This window comes from Oryza sativa, chromosome 2 (genome assembly GCF_034140825.1).
Source record: "Oryza sativa Japonica Group chromosome 2, ASM3414082v1".
NCBI lineage: Eukaryota > Viridiplantae > Streptophyta > Magnoliopsida > Poales > Poaceae > Oryza > Oryza sativa.
Genome location: NC_089036.1, coordinates 11,990,522 through 12,004,872, shown reverse-complemented (window position 1 = coordinate 12,004,872; position 14,351 = coordinate 11,990,522). Strand labels below are relative to the sequence as shown.

Sequence of the window (14,351 nt, the reverse complement as noted above, 5' to 3'; positions counted from 1 at the left end):
TTCATTAGAGTAAACTAGTCATGGTTGGAGAGTTTCACTTAAACTTGCTGACCGATGCAAAGCTCCAAGTCAACTTGCAACCAATAAAGTGACATTTTTCTTATGATCTTATACTAACATGTGTATTATTGCCCTGATGACATTGGATATTAAGTGGGTTGACAATGAGATGGTGGAATCCTGTCCAACCTCTGGTTTCGCATTAGCCATTTTAGCTTCACACTAAACAAATTTTCAGTTTTGTCAATTCCATCCTAAACTTTGAACCGGTACCACGGTCAAGTACACAAAGGTCTTCAACGTGATGTGAAATTACTAACTTACCCTTGCAATATAATCTGGTTTTCACAAAACATGGTGCCATCTTGCCAACACAACCCTTGTCAAGAACAGGTCCCTTGTGCAATATGAGGACAAGATGGTAAAAATTAACCTAACCATGGATTAAATATCTAATGATGGGTAGGATTAGGAAAGACCCACAGGATCTCATCATCTACACCAAATATACAATCTTACTCCTAATTGTCACACACACCAAATAATTAAAATAAAATGAAGGCCCCACACAGTACAGTCTATATATGGTGCAGGGGTGCAAGTGCAACACTCTTTCTTCAGGCCAGGTCTTAGCTGACCCCCTCCCAAAACTTTGATCACTAACCATCTTATCTCAGTTTGATCTGATGTCACTTAAGGACAAGGCCATAGCAATTAGCAACACTTGATCAGCTAATTAATACAACCCAACCTTCACTAAGTTGTAAATTAGATAGGATAGTTGTGTTCAGATAAGCTTTGGTTAATTTGCTGTTGTGTTGATGAAGGAGAGAGGTGTGAGGAACAAGCAGGGAGTGATCATGAAGGCCCTGCTGGACAGGTGTTTGTCCAAGCACAGGAATGGTGGCCGGCCGGAGCCGCCGGAGGGGAGCTTCGCGGTGTACGTCGGCGGCGGCGGCGGCGGCGGAGGGGCGGCGAGGGAGAGGTTCGTGGTGAGGACGGAGTGCGTGAACCACCCGCTGTTCAGGGCGCTGCTGGAGGAGGCCGAGGAGGAGTACGGGTACGTGGCGGACGGCCCGCTCGAGCTCCCCTGCGACGCCGGCGAGTTCGTCGCCGTCCTGGCGAGGATCGAGCGTGAGATGGCCGAGGAGAGGACGGTCGGGTGCGCCGGCGGCCTGGTGTTCAGGCTGCACCCGGCGGCGCACCTCATGCTGGTTGCTCCGGCGACGCCGCCGCCGATGATCGTTGGCTGAGCGTCCGGTGCGGCAAGGCCGGTCGCCGGCGGTGATCGCCGGCTGATGGGCTAGCTGTTGGCATGTTCTTGTCCAAGTTTTTCTCTGTGCACAGAATGTGTTGCCGGCGACGCATGCATACATGATCATCTTAATCTTCGTGCAGCTGTGATAATCTGGGGTTCTCTGATGTTTAACGTGTACTATGAGTCTGTGACATATGTACAACTGTACAGTGATCAAACTTCACAAGTCACAGTTCTTTGGAGTACCAGTTGGTTGAGCCCAGTTAGTTATTTCTTGCTCATAGAACAGCATAAAAATTTCAGTAAAATAGAAACCAGTGGAAGAAAGCACTGATGAGAATTGATTCGATAATATTGAATAATGGAAGAAGTTAGAATTCAAAAACACGAAATAGTGAACACCAGCAAATAAACACAAGGCCACGAGATGGAAAAATTACTGTGTAGTAATATTGAATAGTGGAAGAAATTCTACAATTCGCCTGACCAATCAATACCAAGCAGTGGGAGAAAAGGAAGATCATACAGTCAACTATAACAGGTATATCTCGCACCAATATTAACACCCACAGGTCACACCTCAACTCTCGAACCGATGCTTAACGAACGAATCCCAGATTGGATGTAGAGAAAGAACAACCATAACCATGTACAGCAAAAGGTGAATCGGATGGAAAAACCACAACCTCATTGCATCTACTACCTCCTGATGCTAGCAACCAACAGTGACGCCTTCTTTCGGAGGGGTAGAGGTGACACCCACAGCCACACCCTCTTTCGTCGTAGAGGTGACACGAAGGATTGCCTGTGCACTTAATGGGGAAAGCTTTGATTGGCAGAAAGCTTCCCATGATTCAGCACCAGCATCAGCATCAGCATCAGGTGAGGTAGCAGGTGCGTCGTCAACTTCACCAGAACTCGAAGCTTGGGATTTCTCATAGAATGCTTGTAGCTCCAAAGCCAGCTTGCGAGCAGCCTCCCTGGATTCAGGAAGCTGGTCACTAAGCTGAGTTGCTGCGATCTGAACAAGCTTATCCATTCCATATTCTTTAATTCCCTCCACACCCTGGAAACAAAATAGGTCAATTTAAGTAAAACATCTAAAACTGATGTTATCAGCATTGGTTAGAGCATGGAACCATTGATATACAAACTACATAAAAGCCAATTAAGAAAAAAAAATTCCAGATACCGTCACACTACTAATAATGGCCAGGCAATTTAGGGTAGATGAAGTTCCTCGAAGTAAAAGGCCACAGGTAAAAATCATTTGTCAGCTAATTATTCTCGGCATATAGAATCTCTACCAAACACACTAGCCCATAGTTTTGGAAAAGCTACAGGTCTGTCTTATAATACAGAAACCTCATCCCGCATCTGCATATCTAAATAGACTAAAAAAGGTCGAGAAAACTGCGTGTTAACTCTAAGCCAACCAACAAGACCACGAATTAAGATATTCATTGAGTACTTGTAATGTGAGAAAAGAGAGCTAAATCCTATGTTGAGTTTGTCTTTGGCCTCTCCTAGGTTAATTAGGAGATAATCAGATAACAGTTGAGGCAAAACAAAAGCGGTTAGCTTAAAATAAATTTCAGGTGAGATTTTCACTTACCAAGCGTGGGACGCTCTTGCTGAAGCACATTGATGCTTTTGCTCGAATTCGTGGATTCCTGTTCTTAAGGTAAGGTTGCATTTTTGGTAACAGAGCAGAAGGGGCGATCCAGCTTGTCATCGATATGAGGGCTGCCTCAGCAGCTTCACAGACAAAACGCTTATCTTGTGAAGATTTCAGAAATAGCTGCACTAACTGAGAACAAATTTGGCAGAAAAGATGTTTTGAGAAATAGCGTAGTTAGTACAGGAAAAAGAACTAGTGTAATTGTGAATGGAAGTTTGAGAACTGAGAAACACACACCAGTGGATCAATTGAGTCAACCATTAGGTCACCGTATGCCTTGAAAATATCAGCGCAGGTCATGAGTGCGGTTTTACAGACAGCACTCCTTGGATTCTTGACAGATTTCACAATAAGAGGAACTAGAGGCTCTCTGTAATTCAAATCCAAAAATTAAGATTAGAACAGGTCATGAGTGCAGCTTTACAGGCAGCGCTCCTTGGATTCTTGAGTGTTTTGAGATACAATCAATCGAAGAGAATAAAACTGGGTCCAATAAAAAAACCGGAATGAATTTCTTCAGACAGATTTCATGATAAGAGGAACTAGAGGTTCCCTATAATTCAAATCCAAAAATTAAGATACAGAGAATGATGTAATTCTATAGCTTCAGGCATGGATAAGTAACATTTGCCCAAAAACAAAGATCCTTTTGATTGAATAACAAGGTAAGCAACTTACAGAAGTTCCTGCAATCTATCCTTGTGAAATATTGCCAACTGACGAACATTATTTAGAGCTTCACATGTCATAACCCAGTCTTTTGAATCCAACCTTGCAACTAAAGTCTATCAAGCAGTAAGAAATGATCAAATGTTAGGGCTGGTCCAATCAGAAAAATGCCAAGCACAAAAAAGATCATGAATATAAACATCTGGTGGCATACACTAAGGGTTGCACCAGCATCTTCAAGATCTGTCAGACTCTCAGAATCAATATACTCAACATCTGCATTTCCAGCTTCACACCCATTAGTCACAGCATCAGGGAGTACAGGTGGAGCATTTTCTTCCGTATTGTTGCATTTGTTGCCATTCAAGACAGGCTTGGTGATGCAAGACTTGGCAGAACTGTCCTTGGTTTTCTCCAGCTCTGCTGACTGAGCTAGATTCAGATCTTTCAACGCACTGTCCGACATATTCACACCTGTGCAGAGAAATTGTAGAAAAATAAGGCCATGTACAACTCAGACCTCTCCTAAAGTTTCATATGCAGCTAGTGAATCATATCTGACAAGTAATTGGAGCATTTTCAATTAAAATATGGTACAGCTGTAGCCTACAAATCCATATAGGAACAATATAACAACAGCAATGTAAATACAATAAGCAACAACAGCTATTCTAATTTCTAAAGTCCAGCAATTAGTCAGCCCTCAGATGCTCATAGGAAACTATAGGTGACCAAATCAACCACAATGTGGTTGTTATTGAGCTCTCGTTAATCCAAATTCCACCAGGTATATATATAACTCTGCAATCCTTCCACCACTGTGTACCACAATAATTAAACCGCCACTAATATCCATACTCCAAAGCAAACAAAGCGAATGATTGCTCATTTGTACTGAGGAATCATGTAATAGTAAGGGGAAACAAAAAGGCAAAATCATCATCATGGAGAAGTACCACTGCATTAGCGCATAATTCACAACGAACTGGATCAGCAACTCAGCTACAGTCAACTCAACAACCCGAAACAACAAGCAGCAACCAGCAAGTCGTCCGGAACGCCGTATTCTACCGACACCCTCATCCGAATCAGTACCTCCTCAATTCCGTCCACGACCTAGGAAAACAAACCTAGGAAGCACCGAGCGGGGGCTAGATCTCCCCTCCAAATCCGCCGCCACGACCACCGCTAATTCACAACTACCCCCACACCGCCGCACGCTGTCCACACACACACACACACTACACCGACGGCGCCATTTCAGCTGTACTCCATCCCTAAGTCCGGCAGCGAGATCTCATCCCATCCAACCCCCATAAATCCCGAGAAGAAAAAACAAAAAAAAAAAAAAAACAAAATCCCCCAGAAAATCCCGCCGCGAGAGATGGGGGGAAGAGATCACATCACATCACATCACATCACACGCGAAGCGAGAGCAGGGCCCGGGCGGCCAGCGAGCCAGATGCGATCTGCGAATGCTGCGCGCGGGGAGGGGAGGGGGCGGGGAAGGGGATGGGGGGGATCGCCTGATGCCGGGGAGCGAGGCGGGGCCGGGCCGCCGGAGGTGGGGGGAGTTCGCCGGCAAGCGCGGGGGCGGGGAGGCAGTTCGCTGGCTGGCTGAGACGCGACGCGGCGTTGGCTTGGCTTGGGCTTTTGGTTGGCCGCTCCCTCTCTCTCTCCGCTGCTACTGGAATACTGATGCTGTCATTGGGTTGGGGGAGAGAGCGAGTGGGGGCGTCGAGTTATACTGTGGTGGCGTCGCGTTGGTGTCCTGCTGCTGCTGCTGGCTGTCGTGTTTTGGACTTGGTCTGCCAAATTTGCATCCAGCTCCTGAAGAATGTTGGTATTAGCTTAGGCCAGTGTTTGGCTAATAGGATATGGAAATGATTTCCCACCTACTAAAAACATATTTAAATCCTAACCATTTATTCTCTCTCTTTCATTTAATCCTAACTCTTCATTCAATTTTCAATCCCAATCTCACTCCCTATTTCCTATTATCCAAACACACCCTACAGAGATACTCACTCTATTTTAGATTATATGTCATTTTGACTTTGATTAAAGTAAAATTGTTTCAAATTTGATTAAATTTAGAAAAGTAGTCACATATTCAACGCAATACAAATATACTATAATAATATATTCAATTATAAGCTTAATGAAACTAATTTAGTGTTGTAGATATTAGTATATTTATGTATAAACTTGATTAAACTTAGAGTAGATTAATTTTGATCAAAGTCAAAATAGCTTATAATCTAAAACGGATGTAGTAGCTTGCAACATTGCTGCTAACCCATTTCTCCCGAAAAAAAACGATGTATCTTATTTGCGCATGATTAAGTAATTATTAACTAAAATAAAAAATAATATAATTTTAAAGTAGCATTCCTGTGGAACATTTTTAAAAGAAAATTACACCGTTTAGCAATTCGGGAAACACGTGGAAAATGAGAGTATAAATTGAAAAAAGGATTGCTAAGCTCTAATCATTTGAACTATCATTGATAAGGCGACAAAAAAACAAATGAACTAACAAAAAAATCTTATGGATAAACATTTATATTCATGTTATTGGAGGTTTTGAAGCTTAAACTGTAAAAATGATATTAAAAATTTGGGATTTTCTCGATGATTTCACAGTTTAGCAAAAAAAAGAAGAAGAAGAAGCAGAAGATACGCAATCTGTGGGGTGAGAACGAGATAACGGTCCTAATATGGGTTCTTTTTTATATAAAAAGAAAATCTTACTAACGAGAATGCAAAATGCAGCTGATTTCCTGCTTATAATTCCATATGTAACTAACCAGCACATGTCCTCCGCTGAGCAAAATGAAGTTTCCAAAGGGCTTTGTACGACAAACAACCCATAGGATTCCATAATAATTCGGCAATAATTAAGGAATTCCGATCCATCTGATTGGCGTTTGCGGGGGTGGGGGGGCCTCAATTTTAAAATTGAAAAATCAAGGAGGAAGTGATTAATGTGCAGCGGCAGTTGCGGATTTTGTGGTACAAGTCCACCGGGAGAACGACCCAAGGTCGCAACCATTAGAACGTTGCAGAAGTGAGCACTCGGTTTTTTGCGTGCAATTAATTCCGTATAAAAACAAATAGAACACCCAACACTTACAGACAAAAGAAGAGCAAGAGAAAACACAACTAATAAGTCGACATAGTTTGTCTATTCTCCATTTGAAGGCCTGGTGACAGGCCAAGGCCCATTCCCAGCCTTATATGTTCTGAAAATGGAGATCATCATTTCCAGCCCTAACTAACTTGTATCCATTGCAGCCCAAACAACTTAAGCAACAGCATCCTAATCCTTTCCTAGGTCATTTAGATTAGAGCACCAAAGCACTCTAGGGCGTTTGCAGGTGGGCCATAGCATTTGAAGGGCAAACTGCTTGTCTAGCAACCAATCAGAATTTCATCTAAGAAAAGCAACCAATCTGCGTATCGCCTTTAAAAACAACCAATCAGCACAACATTTTTACTAGCAAGCAATACAGCTGCCACCTGATTGAGAAAACTTGACATACAAAAACTATGCACCATGATTATCCTTCACATTTGTGGAAGTTAATCAATATATACTAGCAAAATACGGGCTCTAGTGATTCATTACCATCGGGGAACTATGAAATATAATTCTTCTCAACAGGAGTGGCTCCTCTAAATCGTCCACGAGAACAAGAGTACCACAGTACTGAACTCATCCAAAACCGCTGGTTCCGTTCATTCTAGGATAAATCGAAGCTCCTAAATGAGAAGATAGGTGACAGTTGTTGTACAGAGAACAAACGTTCAACTATTTTACTCCACCTAAGTAGGGAGAACACGAACTAGGTTTAGTTCACCCAAGTACGGAGAACACGCACGAGCGAATGGATTAAATCCATGAGCTCGCAGGGGGAGGGGGAGAGGGAGAGGTGAGCGGCTTATTACCTTCAGCCAGTGGCGTCAACGGCAGTCGGCGGGGCGAGACCGACAATGGATTCCGGGGCGTCCAGGCCGGGCGTGAGGCGACTGGCGGAGAAGACGGGATGGTGACTGCGGGAGCGGGATAACCTGGGGCGACCGGCGGCGGCGGAGATCCGGGTGTCGGCGGCGAGAGGCGATCTCCGGCACGGCGGCGCCCGACGAACCCTAGCCGCCCTAGTCGCCGCCCGTGGGGAGGAATTACTCGCGTCGGAACGAAATGGTGTACGGCCGGGAGAAGGATTGGGGTGGCAGGAATTTTTACACTTTACCCCTTTTACTAAACTTATTCTATATCTTAGACCTTGACAAAACTATGGGCCGTTTTGGTTTGATGCCAAAAACATACCCTACCAATTTATTGGCAAATTGAATAGTTTGTGTGTTAGTTTGGATTGAGACTAAATATTTGGTAGTGCCCCTAAAATATTTGGTCATATTCTAGAAGTTTCTTCACTATGCTATAAAAATTTGGCTTTAAATTGGTAGCAATCCAAATGTTAGCTAAATAATTTTACCCTACCAATATTTTGGTAGTGCCAAAATTTTTCTAGACTTTGGCACTACCAATGAATTGGTAGGGTAAAGAACCAAACAAGCCCTATAACCACAAGCATATGCCTATGGGCCAATTACCTACATGCCCCTGTAATTTCACCCAATCCCTTCTACGCCCCATAAATTTGTTTAATCTCTTATATACCCCTAAGTTTTTATTTGCATCCCTTAAATACCCATTCCGTTAGTTGACCATTAGTTTGACCGTTAGTTATTGAAGAAATTACTTTATTGTCCTTGGTATATTGTTAAAAGCTAGAAATGTTTTATGTGTAAATTATTTGAGTTGTGAAAACCAATAAGGAATAAGTTACTAAATATTTGTTATGAATTTTTAAAAACAAAACATTATTTCATGAAAATAAAAAAGATTTATTGTAAAAAAAGTTCTGCATAAAATTTGAAAATTACTTTTCAACAAATATTTAGTAAAAAAAGATTCGTTGTAAAAAAACAAAGGGGATGTAATTAGTTTATCACAAATTAGAAAACAAATTTAAAATTTTTAAATAAATTTCAGATCAAATTTGATGAATTTCGTATATCTTCCCAAAAATTTAAACCTAAATAACATTTAGTTTTTGCTCTTAATTTTCTGGTGAAACTAATGTATGGATTTAATCATTTTTTAAAAAATAATAAAAAATAATAAGTTTTATTTTTTAAGTTGGGCATCAAATGATTATATTGCTTGTATTTTGTATAAGTTAATTTTTTCATATGAAAATTTATTGGGTAGGTACCACATATGTATAGGATGGGTAATATAGTCATTTTAAAATATTTAACGGTCAACTAATGGTTAACTAACGGAGATGGGTATAGAGAAGATCAAAATGAAAACTCAGGGGTATATAAGGGATGAGGTCAAATTCAGGGGTATTAAAGGGATTGAGTAAATTTTTAAGGGTATATAGGAATTTTCTCTATGCCTATCTATCTATTTATCTATCTTTCATTCATCACTCAATGCAATGGTTCAAATTGTCCATATTAAATCCAATGCTTGAGATTCATCCCACCTCCAACCTCTTCCTACCCCGCAGGTTCCCCTTCCCCTCCCGAGTCCGACTCCATAATCGCCGCCACCAATCTCCAACCCGCCCATGCCCGCGATTCGCCGACCATCGTGCCACCGCGCCCCCCACCCGCAGCGCCACATCCTCTCTTCCCTCGCTAACGGCTCTTCCACCGCGCCGTCGCCGGCTTCAAGTCATTATCGTCGAGTGAACCCGGCTGGATTGCCTCCACTCCCGCACCCCGCTCAATTGCCGGCCACCGGTTGATCTGCCGTCGATGCTAAACCTGCACTTGAATCTGCTGGTCCTCGCGCCGACCTCCGCCGTCCGCCTTTCACCACTTGGACGGCCGGCAAGGAGCGGTTCAATCAACGCCGCGTCTTCTTTGCCAACCACCTCGCCTCATCTCGCCATGCGTACGTCGCTCCGTCCTTGCAGCACAGAGTGGCGGTTACGCCCCTGGTGGCCCTACTTCCGCCACCAGCTCTTGATCGTAATGTTAATTCAACCCTAAATTGATGCAAAACTGTACGTGCTATTATTCATGTTTCAGATAATTACTTACCTCGACCTACTTCAAGCAATCTCAACACCACAATTCTCTGCAGGGGCAGGTAAATGTGAAACAAAATTCGCCAGGTTTTCAGAGGTGTACTTAATTACACAGTGATAATACAACTGATAGTGCTAATACAACTGGTTAATTTTCTTTTGTACGGCTAACATAAATTCTAGAGAAACCGTGTAAATCGAGCAGCTAACACATCTTGGCGTGTCTCTCATTTGATAATCTGGTTCAATCTTAGGGATTGAACTTAGCCGCTTCTTAGAGGAAAGAAGCAAATTTCAGAAATCACAAAAACTGAGGATGAGGTTGGTTGCTTTATAGAGTGCTCTTTTATATATTAGCTGAAACAGGGACATACTTAATTAGGAAATGTGAGCAGAACACTTTGGTCGAACTGACATTTGGTTGCAGCTTGTTGAGTGTATAAAAACAAGCTCTACATAATCAGAAGATGTGATAACTGATTTATCCGCATGAATATGAATCAGATGCTGCCATGTCTCCAACATGAAACCAGATATTTTCCTTTGTACCTTGATTTCTAAAAGAACGAACATTTTTGTGATCATAGCAACTGTTTAATAACTTATTGTGTTGATTGGAATGCTTCAATACCACATTCTTTCCTTAGGGTCAATAACATGTTCTTTCAAACGGAAGTTTCTAACAGGTTTCGTTTTATCACTTACAATGAGAAGATATTGCGAGAACATTAAGCTTGAGCAAATGATTTGTTGACCTTCCCTATCCAAAAGAAGATTTGTTGATCTTCCAAATACAAAAACACTTACAAAATTAAGAGTGTTTCTGCCATAACTTCGTCCGTCGTTGCCTTCTGTGTGTCGCTGAGTCATGTAGGTAGTATTGCACTGCTTAATGATTTTCATGAATATAATCAGTGTATTTGTCAACCCAGAGAAAACCCAGCGTATTATGGTGAGATCATGAGTTTAACTGTAGAATGATCTTAGCTTGGAACTTGTAAGAAAATCATTCACTGTGGTCTGCATATCTAAAATCAGGGGCAGCTATGCTCAATTACAGAACTTTGTGGTTGATATATTTGGGCACTAAGAAACTCGTGTTTATGTAGTCCATTTCATCCTCCTAAGAGGGACATTTGTTTTGCAGTGCTACTTCATCTGTCTTTGCAGCTCCTTAACTTAGGGATTTCAATGTATTTCCATCTACTGCTTATATATACCAACTGTTGTAGATGTATGAGGTCTCAATGCTGGACTCCGTGCGTACCTGAGCCGGCACAACCACTTGCTTGGTTGTTTCTCTCTATGCCCCATGGTAGATGGGGTATCATCAATCAATAACCAGCCTAACCGTACCCTTTTTCTCATGTTTTTTATTTTTTAGCTATCCCGTAAATTTACACGTCGCCCATTTGCTGTAGTTGGCTCCTCGCGCGCGCACGAGTGACCGCTTGTAGGCGGTAACCGGCCAAACGCAATTTTAGGCGCTATGGGTCTGCACCGTGGGTTGGAGCCGGTTTCATTAAAAGGCTATTTTGCAAAAAAAAAAAAACTCCTCGTATTTGCACAAAATATCGCATATGTCCTCAAACTGGACAACACCCTGTTGTGTTTGTTCTGAAAAAGCCCTCCTATTTCACAGAAATACAATGCGAAGAAAAGAAAATTCCGCTTCTAGAGGTAGCGCTATAAAGATAAAAAATAAAGGGGTTTTTCCGAAAAACAGCACGTGCAGAGCTAGCTCTAAGATTATCTTTGATTTTTCTTCTCCTATCTTTTTCTCTCATTTATACATTTAATGTATTTGTCTTGGAGCACGTGCAAAGCTAGCTCTTGCATGAGAGCCAACACCTTTTTTTCTCTCTCCTCCACATAAGCATATCTCACTATTATCCTTGCTCTAATCGGGTTCCACTATTTATTGGGTCGTTCGAGGTTGACACACAGCGACCCAAGCCAGCCGCCCGGCACGCAACATCATCCCATTCATGCTCACAATAGAACAGCGTGTAACTGTGCCTCAGTCTTCGCCTCACCATCATAGGTCTAGACAGGACCTTTAGGTGGGCACTCCACGTACTTGTGCACCGTATTTGTAACCTTTCAGAAGTCCCTCCTCGCAGCCGATCCAAGTTGCTAATATGTTCCAGATACTTGTGTATCTGCCTTTCGTGTGGAGATGGAAGTAAGTTTCGAAGGTATATTTGCAGAGAGGGCAATAGTAGTTTATGTGTCCTCCGTCCAAATTCTATATTACTCCCTCCATCCCTAAATGTTTAACGCCGTTGACTTTTTTAAACATATTTGACCGTTCGTCTTATTCAAAAAATTTAAGTAATTATTAATTCTTTTTCTATCATTTGATTCACTGTTAAATATACTTTATGTATACATATAGTTTTACATATTTCATAAAAGTTTTTGAATAAGACGAACGGTCAAGCATGTTTAAAAAAGTCAACGGCGTCAAACATTTAGGGAAGGAGGGAGTAGATAACTAGCCACTCGAATGCTTTGCATTTGCGTATCCCCATGACTTTCAAAAAAGAAGGTCGTAGTCTATGCTGATGGAGCTAATTTGCAATTTTTATGTCATGTACTCCTTATTGGCATTTTTGTATATTTCATAGAGATATATAGGGTACATGCGCACGTTTGTATATATGAGTGTCTCCGTCTGTAATGTATTTCGCGAAAAAAAATGTTGGATTATTCACCAAGGGAGAGAAAAGGGTGGTGGTGGTGGGGTAGGTAGACAAGCAGAGTTCATAGTGGACCAAACGGAAACTATATTTATATGGGCAAACTAGCCCAACCATACTTTATCTAGGCTAACACGATTCACTCTCCTGTAATTTCGTTGACGTCCAAAATGAAGATCATATATAAAACCATCTGTGCAATCTAATTAACTGGATTTTTAAGAAAAAATAAAGAAATAAACAATTAATCTATATCTACTGGAAATGAAATGCAACAAGCCGCTCCATCCAGCAATATAATCGTCAGTACGGATATGCGGAGTACTGACCATGAGGTCCAAAAGGATCGCTCGTAGTACGTCTTATCCCAACAAGGACCGCTTCATATCGCGCGTCTTCGTCGTGTGGTTGACATCACCTTAGGCTGTGTTTAGTTCAGCGCAAAGTTTGAATTTTGGTTAAAATTGGAGATGATATGACTGAAAAGTTGTGTTTATAGCAGGTTGATGTGATAAAAAATAACTGAAGTTTGGATCAAACTTTGGATTAAACACAGCCTTAATTAATTTTGGTCGTCGAATCATATCTGCATGCATATGCAAATGCAGAGCTGATGAACTACAGTAAAGTAGTATGACGATATATCGATGACGAGACCGAATAAAGTTTAGTACTTTACATGTCTACTACTGTATACGACAGAGTTGACCAAGTGTATATATGCATGCACTACCCCATTCACCTTGGTCATCTGCATTACTGCATTATTATGACTGCGTGTGCTCGAAACTTTTTACGCACTAGTTTTGTCTAGCAACGTACGCCGCATTGATCTACCGTACGTGAAATAAACTGCTATTGATGTCATCTTTTTTTAAGTAATACTAAGTTTGTCAACCAATGTATCACATATATATACTGGACTATATATATTATAAACATAGTAAAATAAAGGTAACATCGCGTTTACTCTAAATGCCAGAAACTCTTACATTAATTAATAAATAAAAGAATTATATTGACCATGCATGCAATCGTGATAATATATATCACAATTAATATGGTTAAATATGACATACGATTATATTTATAGGCACACAAGCTACTAGTAGTATACTCCTATATATAACGCATTCCAAGATGCACGCAGCATTTAACACCCATATTAATTAGTTTTAAAAAGAGTGCTAGTTACTATCTGTCCTATAATAGTTATATTTCTAGGATTTAAATTTGTCCCAAAATAATTATCACAATATAGTATTAATGGTCTCATTAATCACTTCTCATTCAAATTTATCTCTATTTTACCCTCAACTACCCCTCCACTTTTATCTATATATAGAACATTTAATAAGGAGCATCGATTATAGTTTTTTTTCTCAATCCTTAATATATGCAACCATCTAGAATTATAATTTATATGGGACGGAGGTAGTACCATACAGCAGCAGCTAGCAGTCAAAATCATACCCGTGATATGCTATATATCATGCATATTCCCCTCTGCTCACTTTTTTTGATCGATATGGCGTTAGCACAACAATAATAATTTATGAAAAATATAATCTTAAAATAATAATTACACTTATAAAATAAGTCACATATATTGTGGTAAGTAGCATTAGTTTATGGTGCACATTATACTTAAGGTCTATCACAAACAAAATTAAAATATTTTTATCTCTCTCATTCACCTCATAAACAAGAGCTGAAGTATTTTTTTTTCTATCTCATGTGGCCCTATCTTATGGTTACTTAAATCCTAGCCATAGCAATAGCATTGTGCGAATTGCTTTAACATTATCCCACTATTTATGGGCTCACTCCTAAGATTACATCACACCACACAAACATTGAGCTTGTCTTTGTGTAGCATATCCCTATATCTATCAGCTGCCTGTATTTGGTCCATTTGATATGAATAC

The 14,351-nt window shown here is 40.9% G+C and overlaps 2 protein-coding genes across 3 annotated transcripts; one reads left to right on the top strand and one right to left on the bottom strand.

Annotated features, from left to right (window-relative positions):
- Positions 1-821: 821 nt before the first annotated feature.
- LOC9267829 (auxin-responsive protein SAUR50) lies at positions 822-1,253 on the top strand. Its single transcript, XM_015768909.1, has one exon. The coding sequence runs from the start codon at positions 822-824 to the stop codon at positions 1,251-1,253; it is 432 nt and encodes a 143-aa protein (XP_015624395.1).
- A 433-nt stretch (positions 1,254-1,686) lies between these two features.
- Positions 1,687-7,825, bottom strand: LOC4329110 (uncharacterized). Of its 2 annotated transcripts, XM_015770426.3 has the most exons (7): positions 7,560-7,825; positions 5,357-5,438; positions 3,823-4,082; positions 3,618-3,724; positions 3,177-3,309; positions 2,874-3,068; positions 1,687-2,324 (listed from the first exon to the last, which is right to left on the bottom strand). In XM_015770426.3, the coding sequence occupies exons 3-7, from the start codon at positions 4,072-4,074 to the stop codon at positions 1,971-1,973; spliced, it is 1,041 nt and encodes a 346-aa protein (XP_015625912.1). In that variant the 5' UTR covers positions 4,075-4,082; positions 5,357-5,438; positions 7,560-7,825; the 3' UTR covers positions 1,687-1,970. The 2 variants fall into 2 exon arrangements, with proteins under 2 accessions (XP_015625912.1, XP_015625910.1); XM_015770424.3 differs by lacking the exon at positions 5,357-5,438.
- Between the last annotated feature and the right edge of the window lie 6,526 nt (positions 7,826-14,351).